The following is a 15,123-nucleotide window of genomic DNA, read 5'->3' on the forward strand; positions in this document are numbered from 1 at the left end:
AAGAAAGTGGAAGATATTCAAGATGATGAGAAAGATAAGAATCTGGATTTAACATCAGCAGAAGTACATTCCTTAGACCTGTGTGAGGAGGCTGAGCCAGGATTGAGAAGAGATGTTGACCTAGAATACCCCATTGAGGATGAGGAGGTTCCCAGAGAAAAACCTCACACAATCTTTAAAACGTCTCTTAAGTCAGAAGTAGTAGAAACAAAAGCAAGAGAAAAATACTCTACAGAGAAAGAAGTTCACTATGAGGAGGGTTTAGGACAATCATTGACTGAGAAAGCACTCCTAAGTGATAAAAAAACAGGCAAGAAGGTTATACCAGAGAAGGAAGAAAAAACTATCTTCAGCAAAATCAGACAGTCAAATGCCTCTAAAATTCTTCCTGTGGAAAAACAATTGGATACAGTGATGACAGAAGGAATGGAAAGTGAAGTTTCCATACATGAAAAAGGAGTCATATCTGAGTCAGTAAAGAAAGCTACTATTCAGCCACCACGAAGTCAAGATGAAAAACAATTTCAAGAAGTTCATACCATTCAGGATGAACATAAAGAAACACTAGCTCATAAAAGCAGAAAAGACAGAATTGAAGAAAAGCAATCTACAGAATGTATATCAGATGAAAAAACATCACCTGAACATGGCATTAGAAAAAGCGCATCTGGTACCATGAAAAAAGGGGAGGGAAAGCTTCCTGACAAATCATCATCAAGCAAAGGGATCCTTGCAAATGGAGAAGATAATTACTCCTCAAGCGTAGGTAAGATAATAACTTCTAAGAAAGCAGAAGGAGAGAAAGAATACCAGAAATCAGAGCCTGCTCACCTGACTGAGCAGGCCACTAGACTTTCAAGCAAGAATAAGAATTTGGATGCATCTGGAGAATCGTGTGAAGTTTTGGATGTTCCAGCAAAGTCTCATGCAAAGCGAGGTGAGGAAGACTGATGCCAAATTCTTCCACGAAGTGCTTGTACCATTTGCTTCAGGAGAGTACCACCTGCCATTGTGTTTTAGCTACACCATTTGCAATTCCATCAAGTCTGTCAGCTGGCTTTATTGGCATTCAGCCACTCTTGACGTCTTTGTCTTACCTGTCTGTACATACATCTCTGTGATCACTGTTCATTGTCTTACCCTTACACTTTTCTAAGACTCCATAAATCATTCTGTGTGCCATTGTCTTCTCAGGAAAACTCATACATTTTTTCCAGTGTTCATTTTTCCATCCACTGCATTTCATTCATATCATTCTCCCATTAAAAGTATCTTTTATATTTCCTTTCACAAAGAGATAACGAGAAGCAGCATAGTATGGATAATACTTTCAAAAGTCTGTGATGATTCATCACAAATTAGGTTACTAATAGAACATCCCTCACTCGTAAAAGTACCAGATTGTCCCAAAACATATATTTGATTTACACAACTTATATTTTTGTGGCCTTCATTAGTAAAAGGGTGTGCTTTTTTAAAGAAAAAAACAACCTCATATACTTTTAATAGGTACTTAAACTATTTCAGCTGACAGGTGGGTATTGATCAAGGGCCTAATCAAATCAAGTGTCAAGGAATGTCAGAATTCTACAAATTAATGGGCAGGACAACACATTGAGGAAATAGGACCTTCTAAGCTGCCTGTTAGTCCCTACTGGTGAATTTGTCTTTCCCACGCTTCAAGATATTCCATTGAGATATAGACAGTATAAGTTCTATAAACGTATGTTTATATCCTTTCCTCCCCTTTTACATGTAGGTAACTAAAGGAAGGAAAAATTTGATATGTAAAATACATGCTTGTCTTAGTTTTAGTAAGTATGTTTATTTAACTGCATTCCTAATAATCTTGCTGTTCTGCTTCAGAGGCCAAGCCACCAAAAGAAGAAACTCCAAAGGGTATCAGTCCAGTCAAAGGTACGAGCAATACCTTGTCATGGTTTAACTTCAGCTGGCAATCAGGCCCCACACAGCAAGTCGTTCACTCCCCTATGGTGGGAGGGGGGAAAGAGAAAGAGATTTAAAAGTGAGAAAACTCATGGGTTGAGCAAAAGCAGAGCACATAAACAAAGCAAAATAGGAATTCATTCCCATGAGCAGGGATGTGTTCACCCACATGCAGGCCAGCAAGACTCCGTCCCTTGAAGGGCAAATGTCTTAATTCTGAATGCCCCCCACTTCCCTCTTCCCCTGCTTTATATACTGAGCATGACACCATATGGTATAGGATATCACTTTGGTCAGTTGGGATGAGCTTTCCTCGCTGTATCTCCTTCCAGTTTCTTGTGCACTCCCAGCCTACTCAGGGGTGGGGCAGTATGAGAAGCAGAAAAGGCCTTGACTCTGCACGTGCCTCTCAGCAATCACAAAAACATCTCTGTATTTTCGGGACTGCTTTCAACACTAACCCAAAACATAGTCCCATACTAGCTACTTAGAAGACTATTAAATCTACCCCAACCAAAATCAGTATAGCCTACAATCAAAAGCAATTAATCAGGATTAGTTTATTCATTTCTGGATCTGAATTACAGCCAAGAAGACACCTTCACCAGCAGATGCAGAAAGAAGGAAACTCAGGCCAGGCAGCGGTGGTGAAAAACCTCCTGAAGAGCCTCCATTTACTTACCAACTCAAGGCTGTGCCACTGAAGTTTGTCAAGGAGATGAAAGATATAGTGCTAAAAGAAGCTGAGTCTGTTGGGTCTTCTGCAATCTTTGAAGTCCTTATTTCACCATCCACTGCAATTACCAGCTGGATGAAAGATGGAAGTAACATCCGAGAGAGCCCAAAACACAAGTTTATTGCTGATGGCAAAGATAGGAAGCTGCATATTATTGATGTCCAGCTGTCCGATGCTGGTGAATATACTTGTGTATTACGACTGGGGAACAAAGAGAAGACCTCTACAGCCAAACTTATTGTTGAAGGTATTCCCTGTTTCAGATTTATCAATAATTTAGGCTAGCTACTCCTCAAACTAGAACTGGTGCTTTGTAATTTTACAGTAGTTGGTAGACACATTCTTTTGTTTCCCTCGATCACTGCACATATTATATGCAGTATTTCTGCATCACATGTTCGATATATAAAGGAGACAAATCAGAATAATTTGTTTCCCACAGAACTCCCAGTGCGGTTTGTGAAAACGCTTGAAGAAGAAGTGACTGTCGTTAAAACCCAGCCACTGTACTTAACATGTGAGCTTAACAAAGAAAGAAATGTGGTCTGGAGAAAGGATGGTAAAATCATTCAAGCCAAGCCTGGGAAATTTGCTCTGGGTGTTATTGGTTTGTCACATTCCCTCACGGTCGCAGATTCAGATGATTTTGATGCTGGCACTTACACTGTTACTGTGGAAGACTCTGAACTATCATGCTCATCTTGTGTTAGGGTAGTAGGTAAGCAACCAAAACCATGTTCTTTTTTCTCTGTAGGATATTTGGGCTGTTTTAAAATTACGAAATCCTTTTCTCATAGTCTTACAATGTAAGTGGACAGATAAGATTTTTACAGCTATTAAAACTTGCTGTAATACAAAATCTCTTAATTCTATTTCTTTTTTTTTTTTTTTTGACATGTCTATTTGTAATAAAAGTCTGCTAAACTGTTTTCTTGTGTAACTTTTTGTCATGCAGAAGTTATAAGGGACTGGTTAGTAAAACCCATAAGAGACCAGCATGTTAAACCAAAAGGAACAGCTACTTTCAGCTGTGACATTGTCAAGGATACACCAAACATTAAATGGATTAAAGGAGATGAGGAAATTCCTGCTGAGCCCACTGACAAGACAGAAATCTTGAAAGAAGGAAATAAAATTTTCCTGAAAATCAAGAATGCTGGTCCTGCTGATATTGGAGAATATGCAGTGGAAATTGAAGGTCGCAGATACCCAGCTAAGCTGACCCTTGGTGGTAAGGAAGCTTTTATTTGGATTATACTTAATCAGCTTGTAGGCCAATGTTAAAAAACGTCTAAATAAACAAACAGAAAAGGTAACCTTAATTATTATAAAGCTCTATCAAAACTTGACCTAATCATACAAGTGTTCATTTGTGCATTCTAGATCGTGAAGTTGAACTTCTGAAGCCATTAGAGGATGTTACAGTTTATGAGAAAGAGACAGCAAACTTTGATACAGAAATATCTGAAGATGATGTTCCTGGTGAATGGAAGCTGAAAGGAGAAGTCCTGAGACCTTCACCTGTAAGCATTCTTGAATTTTGTTACAAAATTTATTTAAGTTAAATACTGTGAACAGGTTCCTTGAATCTTAATGGTAAGACCTGTCATTGCTACTCACTCCAGAATATATGACTAAAAAATACTGATTCTCTAAGTAAGGATTATATCTTATAAAACTAAGTTTTGAAGGCCTTCCTTTTTTTAAGGTATTAGAGCACACAATTCAAGCAACAATAGAAATATCCTACACAGATTGTGGGAATGATTCTGACATTCTAAAGAAGTGTAGAATGCTGAAGAAATGTATTCCATTTCTTAATCATTGAGTGAAAGTTTTAACTTTCCTTGAAAAGCAATTTCATTCTTCCTACCTGACTCTTTACTGCATACACAATATTTATGAAAATCCCTTTATTAAAAACACCTAGCAGTAAGGCATTGTCATTACACTGGTATTTGTATTTAACAAAGTCTGTCATCTCTCCAGACATGTGAAATCAAAGCTGAAGGAGGAAAACGCTTCCTAACCTTACACAAAGTCAAATTAGAGCAAGCTGGCGAAGTCCTTTACCAGGCCTTTAATGCCGTCACTACAGCTATCCTGACAGTAAAAGGTACAATGCCCCATGGAGTGTGACACTAGCTTAGACAGACTTCACATGGAGCATATTACAAATGATGTGTTATGTTCTGCTTCCAGAAATCGAATTGGACTTTGCTGTGCCTCTAAAAGATGTCACTGTTCCCGAGAAGCGCCAAGCAAGGTTTGAATGTGTCCTTACCAGAGAGGCCAATGTTATATGGTCTAAGGGCACTGATATACTCAAGATTGGAGAAAAATTTGACATCATTGCAGATGGAAAGAAGCACATTCTTGTCATCAATGATTCACAGTTTGATGATGAGGGAGAATATACTGCTGAAGTTGATGGCAAGAAGAGCACAGCAAGACTGTTTGTGGAAGGCAAGTATATTCTCATGAACAAAAAATAAAAAAAGGGTGAAGAATATGTCCTTTAGAACTGCCTTAGCCTTTTTTCTGATTCTATTTATGTGTCTACATTACAGGTGTGAGGCTGAAGTTCATATCACCTCTACAGGATCAAACAGTAAAAGAAGGGGAAACAGCTCAGTTTCAGTTTGAGCTTTCTCATGAAGACATGCCTGTGAAATGGTACAAAAATGACAAGAGACTTCACACAAGCAGAACAGTTTTAATTACTTCAGAGGGCAAAGTTCATAAACTAGAAATAAGAGAAGTAACACTTGATGATATCTCAGAAATAAAGGCCGTAGTCAAGGACTTGAACACACAAGCCAACCTAAAAGTCTTAGGTAATTACATAAATAATTTAAAATGTGCTATAGAATAATTATTAACCATTTTTATTAGTAGAAAGTGAAAAAATATTGACATTTCAGTAAATTTATGTAACTATTTTATCTTATCCACTATGCCTTTTATAGAGGCCGATCCATATTTCACTGTGAAATTACAAGACTACAGTGCTGTAGAGAAAGATGATATTACTCTGGAGTGTGAACTTAGCAAAGATGTGCCAGTAAAATGGTACAAAGATGGTGAAGAACTAGTAGCTTCCAACAGAATTTCCATAAAAACAGATGGTTTGCGCCGTATTCTGAAGATCAAGAAGGCTGCAGAGAGTGATAAGGGTGTTTATGAGTGTGACTGTGGAACTGACAAGACAAGTGCCAATATCAGCGTTGAGTGTAAGTTATCAAATCTTTGCTAAGGGAAAGTACTGAAACCTTTGTAAACCAGTGTAGACAGATAGATGCTCTCTAGAGAGCAAGACCAGAAATGCCCCTGTAGAAAGCATACTGTTGTGATGAATGGCTGAAATATCTGGATTTAAAGTTGTTAAAAGTGGTTACAAGAGACAATGTATTTGACGGTATATAAATAGCTGTAACAAAGACAGTGATGATCAGTTAGTCTCTCTGCCCGTTTACAGTAAGGAAAAAAATACCAGTTTAGTTCACTGTAACAGATATCTGGGTTAATTATTAGGAAAAATATTCTTACCACAAATAACTAGATTTTCAGATATATTATAGAAGGAGCTTGTAGACTGCCACCTTGCGTCTTTTTAGGAAGAGGTTAGATAAGCAGTTACTGGTCATAGCATTTGAATGCCCAAAAGAAGGAATAGGGAGAGAGTTGAGATCCCTTCCAGTACACATGTCTATGTTATACAATTTGTGAGTAAACAGATGTGAACTTGTGATTTTTTTTTTTTTTTTTTTTTTTTTAGCTCGCTTAGTTAAAGTGGAGCGCCCACTGTATGGAGTGGAAGTATTTGTTGGTGAAACAGCACGCTTTGAAATTGAAATTTCTGAGCCTGATGTCCATCCTGTATGGAAGCTAAAGGGAGAAACCCTAACACCTTCACCTGTAAGGTTTCTTCTTTATTTTTAGACCATAATTTAGGTAGAAAAATATGTTTAATAATAGTGTTTTCTCAGTGGCTTCTTAGAATATTCATATTTGGGGTGGGATGTGTGTTTCTTTATCACCAGGACTGTGAAATCATTGAAGATGGGAAGAAGCATATTCTTGTCCTTCATAACTGCAAACTTGATATGACTGGAGAAGTGTCTTTCCAAGCTGCCAATGCTAAAAGTGCTGCTAATCTGAAAGTGAAAGGTACAGTCTGCACTTGGCCAACATTTCCATGTGTATTTCAAGGCATGAGAACAAATCTAGTGTCAGAAAGCACTGTATGAAAGGAACTGAATGAGCTCTTCTTTGATTTCAGAACTGCCTCTTATCTTTATCACTCCACTAAGTGATGTGAAGGTCTTTGAGAAGGATGAAGCTAAGTTTGAATGTGAGGTATCCAGAGAACCCAAGACTTTCCGCTGGTTGAAAGGAACAGAAGAGATCACTCCTGATGAAAGAATTGAAATTATTTCAGACGGAACAAAGCATGCTCTGATTATTAAATCTGTTGCCTTTGAGGATGAAGTAAAATATACATTTGAAGCTGAGGATAAACGAACAAGTGCCAAGCTAATTATTGAAGGTTTGTTAGACTTCTTTCTCGGAAAGTTTTGCATCATAGTACTTATATAGTTTATATTGATAACATTATTGTTAATGACATGTTATGTTGGTATAGGTATCCGCCTGAAATTCCTTACTCCTCTCAAGGATGTAACAAAGAAGGAGAGAGAAACTGCAGAGTTCACTGTGGAACTCTCCCATGAAAACATCTCTGTGGCCTGGTTCAAGAATGACCAACGATTACATACCAGCAAAGTGGTTTCAATGACAGACGATGGCAAATTCCATACGCTCACAATCAAAGATCTTACTATTGATGATACTTCTCAGATTAAAGTAGAAGCTATGGGCAAATTCTCAGAAGCTAAACTCACTGTTCTTGGTAAGAATACCCAAAAGAATTTACCTGGTGAATATTATCAGAAGAGTTTTATTGATAAAATTAGCAATCAGAAAATCTTGTGGTCAGCCTAAATGTAAATTATGATTTTGAAAATCTGACAATTTGGTTTTCTTCCTTGGGTGTCCATTTACCTATTCACAAAGGATGAATACACAGTAACCTTAAAATTTTATACAAAGTTGCAAAGTTAGCTATTACATACTTAAAACAGGGCTCTGAAACTCCTCGAGCATCAAAAGAATGTTGTAAGTAATGCCCTGAATTGTTTCTTAGGTGTTCATTGCTTTCTTTTTTGTAACAGAACTGTGAAAAAGGACTATATTTAATCCTTCTTGCAGGACATAAACAGGAAATATATTTTATGGCAGAAACTAGTTGTTCTTTCTGCAAGACTAAAACTTCAGTCTGAAATATGTCAACTTTTGCTTGCAGAGGGAGACCCTTACTTCACTGGGAAGCTGCAGGATTACACTGCTGTAGAGAAAGATGAAGTAATCTTACAATGTGAAATCAGCAAAGCAGATGCCCCAGTGAAATGGATGAAGGACGGCAATCCAATTACTGCATCAAAGAATGTTGTTATTAAGGCTGATGGTAAAAAGAGAATCCTTATTCTCAAGAAAGCTTTGAAGAAAGACATTGGACAGTACACTTGTGACTGTGGTACTGATCAAACCTCTGCCAAACTTGATATTGAAGGTATGGTTATTCTAATGGGCTGCTCTGTAGAGATCTTTTGGGATCTGCTAGAGACAGAGGGAATCAATCACGTTTTTCTTCTCCAGACCGGGATATTGAGATTGTACGGCCACTATACAGCGTGGAGGTGATTGAGACAGAGACTGCCCATTTTGACATTGAAATCTCTGAGGAAGGTGTCCATGGCAATTGGAAGCTAAAAGGAGAACCCCTGACTGAATCAGCCGTAAGCAAATATTTCAGGATATTTTTTATGTGTGTCTTAGCACGTTGCAGGGAGGTGGGGTATGAGGGAGAGGGTGACTGCAGAAACTAAATGTGATCTCTCTTTGCTTTCAGTAAGAGTCACTACGTTAGAAATAGTGGGTTTTTTAATTAATAACTTTTTTAATGTAGTAAAAATGTAATTCAAAATAGCTAAATAACAAATTATTTTACATAAAACAATACATTCTGCATTGCTAACAATACCTAACAATCATGTATCCAAAGTGCAAAGACCTTGTGTACTTTACTAAAACATAATGGCATTTGAAAATGCAAACTTTGGATTGCATGCTTTTGCCTGTGGGTTTTGAGTTATACTTGGTTCAGATGTGGATCAGGTTTCCAAACTCTTTTTCATTTCTGTGACAGTTAAAATTAGTGTAAAATGGTATAGGGCTTAATCAAATATTCTTAATTCCTTGCTGGAAGGATCTGGAAAATAAAGAAACAATACAATCACAACTGGCAAAAATTTGGCTTCTATGTAATGGTACAAATGTGAATAATACACAAAAATCGGAAGTTCCATGAAAATCAGTGTCTGGATAAAATAAGGAAAGGTCTTCTTGAGGAAAGGTCCCAGCACAAGCTTAGCAAGTTTTAGTTCCCTTGGGGGAACTAGGCCTCTGACTGGTCTACATATATATTAATATATTGGCTACTTAGTCAGCACACAAATGTGTTGAGTCTTGCCCTTTCTTCCTAGAGGAAACGGGCTGTATTAAGAAGAGGGTTGGAAAGGAAAGGCCTGTGAATGAATGTTTATAAGGTATATTTCATGTGGGCCTAAGAGTTGGTAATGGGGTAGAAGAAACCAGATGCATGGTATGAGGTGAAGTAGGGGCTCTTTCAGTGAGTAGTCCAAAATTTATTCAATTCTGTTTTTGCAGGAATGTGAAATCAAGGAGGAAGGAAAAAAGCACTTCCTTACACTGTACAATGTACGCTTAGATCAAGCTGGTGGAGTAGATTTCCAAGCAGCAAATGCCAAGTCTGGTGCTCACCTTCGAGTGAAACGTAAGTGTCTTTTAAACTGAATTAATTGATTAATTAAGTGAAAACATGGTGCTCACTGCCTCTTTGGAAAGCGTGGAAAATCTCTATACTGTATTGAACCCACAGCAATCCTTTCCAGAACAGCAACTCAGGGATTAGTTACTCAGGTCATCTTAATTTTTTTTGTTAAGGATTGTCCTATGTGATTTTTAACCTTATATAAAATTTATTCATATAGGAGAAGTAAAACTAAGGAAATGGCCTTGAAGGCTGCTCCATGGTCTGGCAACATACTCTGTTATGAAATCAAATATTGCAAGCAAAGGCTTTGCTGCATCAAAGTATCATATTAACTGGAGAGGATAGGATAACAGTGATATCTGGGGGTAGGGTTAAGGGCTTGATGGACAGGGACAGACTACACAGTTGAAGACCACTTGTTTCCCACTCCAATCCTAGCCCTCGCTATTTTGGAAACACATACCTTATCTAGCAACAGGCATTCAAGGCTTGGCAAGGAGAGAGAGGCACAGCAACTTTCCTGCTGCCCTTGTTTAATTTAAAGAAACACGCTCTGCAAATAGGAAACTGTAGGTGACCAGCCCTCCCCTAAGAACCCAGGCTGGCCTCTTCTATTTAGGGAATTTAAAGAGCAGCATTGCAATGTCTGGCTCTCTTGAGGGAAGCCACCATGGAGATTAGTACGTAAGGGCAGAAGCTCTCTCTTGGGTAGAAGTGACTAATCTAAAAATTATGTCTTCTCCTTACCAAGCTCGAGTAATTGGCTTGCTGAGACCCCTCAAGGATGTAACAGTGACAGCTGGGGAATCAGCAACCTTCGATTGCGAACTCTCTTACGAGGGAATCCCAGTAGAATGGTTCCTGAAAGGAAAGAAACTGGAGCCCAGTGATAAGGTAAAGAAACTAAATTTACTTTTTCTCATGTTTCCTCCTCCTCCTTCTCTTTCAATTCTCTTCCCCTTTATTTCTTATTTATTCTCTGTCAGTTGAAGTACTAAGGCACAGCAATATTGTAGTGCTGGTATGCCAAAAGCTAAATAATCCCTAAATCAGATACAACTATTTTTCCCAGAAATTCCAGTATTCTGGGATACTACTAGTATTTATTAAACAAAGGGAAACTAAGGTTCCAAAATACCAATCATTACAACAGTGATTTTCTACCTGATTCTGATGGAGACTCAGCCACAGGGATACTGCATAATTTTTGCTCAGGTTACCTGTGGTTACAGTGAGAGGATTTTGAAAGGTGCTTTCGGAAAAAGCCTTTTTTCCTTGTGAATGCTGAGTTGCAGTCCAATTCAACGTATAAGGGGATTAAGAGGATTCAAATTCCATTTCAGGCATTTGTTCTGGCTCTCCAGATAACTCTCTGGGCAGATTTGCTTGTCAAGCACTTCTCACTAGCTATTTTTAACCCTTCATCAAGTGCTGGCTCTTAACTCTGAGATCTGAGCAGCCTGGAATGCAGTCAATTTAATGTTTAAAGTCAATGGTAGGGGAAATAAATAAAGAAACATAAATTAATACATTAAGAAATGGAAACGGATATTACTGGTTGTAAGACATCATTTTAGCATACTAGGCCTAAAGAAAATCGTGCAAATTAAAGTAAAAGTTGGAAACCTCAGACAAAGTAAATTTACAAGGCATTGCACAACCTAGAAAAGTTTCAGAACCTGTAGTAATGCTGCTAATAATACTTTGGTACAGATTGCTATTTCTTTTAAATACAATATCTTTTAAATACAATATCTTCTTCAGGTTTTGCTAGATCTTTCTGAGTTTTAACAAATTTACATAAATAAAAACTATTTAATGAAAGAAATAGAATATAGAAATAGGAAAATCAAAACAGATCATGGTGATAAGGGACCATATTACAGTATTTAAGGAAAGATAAACAAAGTTGAAACTCAGCAGATGAGTCATGAAATAAATTAAGGTAATTACTTCTAAGTTTCAGAATAAAAATGTGAAAAGCTATTGATCAGTGCAGTGGATTTGTAGTTATTACTGCCTGGCAGGAAAAATATTGTATGTTCGGTATTCTGCATGATGGAACATTATTTTGGTCTTTTCTGTCTGAGCTATCATTTTAATTACATTAATAAAAAAATACAGATTTCATATACAGCCAGTTTACATATACAATCAAAACTGTGATTTGAACAGTTGAAATTTTATCAAGATGAAATTGAGAGTAGACCATATATTTACTTAATGCGTCACGTTCTACCCATTTAAAATAGCCTCTTGAAACACATTTACAACTGTCTTCAAGAATCAATCTAATTATACAAGTGTTTCATTTTAGCTGTTGCCAATTCAAACCATTTTATTACCTCTGTGGCTGGCACTCAGCTGAACATGTCTAACCTTTATTCATTGAAGTGATTTTTTTGTTTGCTGTGATTGCAAAGTAGTTTCTGCAACAGGTCATCACAGAAACCAGTTTTTAGCCAGAATTTTTTACCAAATGTTAATAATAGAAAGTCAAATTGGCAATTCCAGAAAAGTGTATGTGGGGGGTGCCAAACCTCTTTATATCTGCAAAAGTTTCTACTTTATATGTAACCAGCAGTAATGCCAACTTTTCCCATAAATTTGCTTATATTTTTTATTTGTTAACACCTGTTCAAAATAGACATCATCTCAAGTCAGCCTCAAAATCCTCAAAGCATTGAGGATTGAGCTATATCTAGTATATACAAAAGGAAATTATCAAAGTTTCACATAAAAGTGGACAACCAAGCTCCACAAATAATAAATAGCACGCTATCTCTTGAAATATTTCTTGAATACTTGTTGTAGATGCTCACAAAGGGGTTTTGTGTATTTTATAAGGTTGTGACCCGTGCTGAAGGGAGAGTTCACACGCTTGTTCTTAGAGATGTCAAGTTAACAGATGCAGGAGAGGTATCACTGACAGCAAAAGATTTCAGAACTCAAGCAAATCTTTTTGTGAAAGGTAAGTCAGTCATTTTAGTTAAACCATAATCAGTATTAATGGTCTATTCATGATTCATCCTGGAACAGGATGCTAATACACACTGTGTATCAAATGAGTGGGATCATATATACAATACTGAACTGGTAGATAACTTTCCTGATTAAAAAAGCCACCTAATTAAAATCTCTACACTTCAAAGAAGGGCTCAACAAGGGAAAACGCTGGAAATGTGTCAGATGTGGGAGATGAAGCAGTTCTTAGGGTTTCCAGGGCTTTGCTGCAGACTTGAACATTAAATTGGCCTCAAGAGGACCCACAAATGCTGGCCTTTGTGGCTCTCAGTGGCTTTTTCTGTTCTTTTGCATATCCAGAAACCTATGAGAGTATAACTACACCATCAGTCAAGGAACATAACATTGTCTGTATACTTGTACTGCTTGCAAGCTGTGTATCAAGAAGTAAAAGAACTGCACACACTAATCCAGTAATTCAAGGAAAAATTGAAAAAACCCCAAATATTCTCTAAGTTCACAGTATAACTTGAGACTCACTGAGATCACATGGATATGGTTCAGCTAAAGAAATTGAGTTGGAAGGCTTTGTAAATAAAAAACCCATGGACAAGAATATCATTCAGTCTAATCTTACAGTAGGCTGAAAATGAGGAAATTACCTGAATTACCAAAAAATGTGTGTGCATTAAAAATAAAAAATATTTTAAGAAGCCTTCAGTAGGGACATCTAAGAACCTTTTTGACTATTCAGTCAAGGAAAACCAGTCAACAGCATGGGACATTTCTGTACAAGCAGAAGACTGGCTGTAATTTAGATCTTTTCTATCAGAAATGTATCTGTTTCTTTTAGAACCCCCAGTTGAATTTACTAAACCACTTGAGGACCAGACTGTTGAAGAGGAAGCCACTGCAGTACTGGAATGTGAAGTTTCCAGGGAAAATGCAAAAGTTAAATGGTTCAAAAACGGAGAAGAAATTCACAAATCAAAGAAGTATGATATAATTTCTGATGGCAGGGTCAGAAAACTCATCATCCACGGCTGCACACTGGATGATGCAAAAACATATGCCTGTGATGCTAAGGATTTTAAGACATCATGTTTTCTCAATGTGGAGCGTGAGTAATTTAAGATTTCTACAAAATGTCTAGGTGCTATAAAAGCAATGTACTAATGTGTATGATTGGCAGTAATATCAACATTGGCAATTTTTTACTTATCTAGCATAGACTTCCTTTGACTAAAAGTTTTCTATTCTCTTACAGCTATTCGCGTTGAGTTCCTGAAACCTCTGACTGACCTTGAGGTTAAAGAAAAACAATCTGCTCGGTTTGAATGTGAGATTTCTCGTCCAAATGTCAAGGTCTGTAGTACTACTTTTTAATCTGAGTAACTCCTTCAGCTAGAGGGGAAAACCTTATTATATATTGCTATAAAAGAACACACTGAAATCTATGATGAGGATGTTAATAACCATGTTAATTTGTTCTGAAACAGGTGAAGTGGTTTAAGGATGGCGTGGAAATTAGAAAAGGCAAAAAGTATGACATAATTTCTAAAGGTGCAGAACACATTCTTGTCATCAGTAAATGTGTCTTTGATGATGAAGCTGAATATTCCTGTGAAGCAAAAACAGCTCGAACTTCTGGCTTACTTACAGTGATAGGTAAGTGATAGTGTTTTAGAATCCAATATGTGAACGATAAAAAATGTGAGAGTGGGGTTTTTTAATGACAGGCTTTCATCATCTTTCAAAATTCTTTTTGCAGAGGAAGAGGCCGTTTTCACAAAAAATCTTCCTGACCTTGAAGTAAATGAAGGTGATACTGTAAAATTGATCTGTGAAGTTTCAAAGCCTAATGCTGAAGTTACTTGGCTTAAAGGAGATGAAGAGGTGCCTGATGGTGGTAGATTTGAACACATTGCTGATGGTAGAAAGAGAATTCTTGTTATACATAATGCTCATCCTGAAGATGCTGGCAAATACACTTGCAAGCTCCCAAGCTCAAGTACGACAGGGAAACTTACTGTACATGGTAAGAGCGCTACGTTGGTGGGGTTTTATCCTGGAAAAAAAGAATAAAATTTAAACCATTAAAAAATCAGTAATAATACACAACTTGGTTTATTCCATTCACAACTAAAAATGAAATAAAATAAAATATAAAATAAAATAATAAAATATGTATCTACAAAAATGTTTTCTTTCAGAACTTGCAGCAGAATTTCTTACCAGACCACAAAATCTTGAGGTACTTGAAGGAGAAAAAGCTGAATTTGTCTGTTCAGTATCCAAAGAAGCCATTACAGTACAGTGGCTGAGGGGTGACACAGTCCTGGAGCCTGGTGATAAGTACGACATCATTTCAGATGGCAAAAAGAGAACACTTGTGGTTAAAGACTCTATTCTAGGAGATACAGGAATGTATACTGTGATGGTTGGTGATGCTAAAGCTACAGCACACTTAGCAGTGATTGGTAGGTTTTATTTTAACAATGTCTAGGTGCACGTTTTGTTGCATTCTTTATACTACATGACGTCCTATTTCTTCTGTTTT

At 37.1% G+C, this 15,123-nt stretch overlaps 1 protein-coding gene across 1 annotated transcript in view; it reads left to right on the forward strand.

Moving 5' to 3' along the window:
• The window catches only part of TTN (titin), a 242,421-nt gene that overhangs the window by 139,886 nt on the left and 87,412 nt on the right, over positions 1–15,123 (forward strand). The window contains exons 177-199 of the mRNA XM_017735567.1: positions 1,867–1,917; positions 2,535–2,930; positions 3,126–3,401; positions 3,639–3,914; positions 4,067–4,206; positions 4,673–4,799; positions 4,886–5,149; positions 5,254–5,520; positions 5,653–5,916; positions 6,462–6,601; positions 6,727–6,853; positions 6,966–7,232; positions 7,329–7,595; positions 8,049–8,315; positions 8,402–8,541; positions 9,473–9,599; positions 10,351–10,493; positions 12,447–12,570; positions 13,417–13,683; positions 13,831–13,928; positions 14,063–14,231; positions 14,335–14,601; positions 14,777–15,043. Of these exons, the coding sequence (XP_017591056.1) occupies positions 1,867–1,917; positions 2,535–2,930; positions 3,126–3,401; positions 3,639–3,914; positions 4,067–4,206; positions 4,673–4,799; positions 4,886–5,149; positions 5,254–5,520; positions 5,653–5,916; positions 6,462–6,601; positions 6,727–6,853; positions 6,966–7,232; positions 7,329–7,595; positions 8,049–8,315; positions 8,402–8,541; positions 9,473–9,599; positions 10,351–10,493; positions 12,447–12,570; positions 13,417–13,683; positions 13,831–13,928; positions 14,063–14,231; positions 14,335–14,601; positions 14,777–15,043 (4,731 nt within the window). The remainder of the gene's footprint in view (positions 1–1,866; positions 1,918–2,534; positions 2,931–3,125; positions 3,402–3,638; positions 3,915–4,066; positions 4,207–4,672; positions 4,800–4,885; positions 5,150–5,253; positions 5,521–5,652; positions 5,917–6,461; positions 6,602–6,726; positions 6,854–6,965; positions 7,233–7,328; positions 7,596–8,048; positions 8,316–8,401; positions 8,542–9,472; positions 9,600–10,350; positions 10,494–12,446; positions 12,571–13,416; positions 13,684–13,830; positions 13,929–14,062; positions 14,232–14,334; positions 14,602–14,776; positions 15,044–15,123) is intronic.

The sequence above is a fragment of the Corvus brachyrhynchos genome, unplaced genomic scaffold, assembly GCF_000691975.1.
Source record: "Corvus brachyrhynchos isolate BGI_N302 unplaced genomic scaffold, ASM69197v1 scaffold255, whole genome shotgun sequence".
Lineage (NCBI taxonomy): Eukaryota > Metazoa > Chordata > Aves > Passeriformes > Corvidae > Corvus > Corvus brachyrhynchos.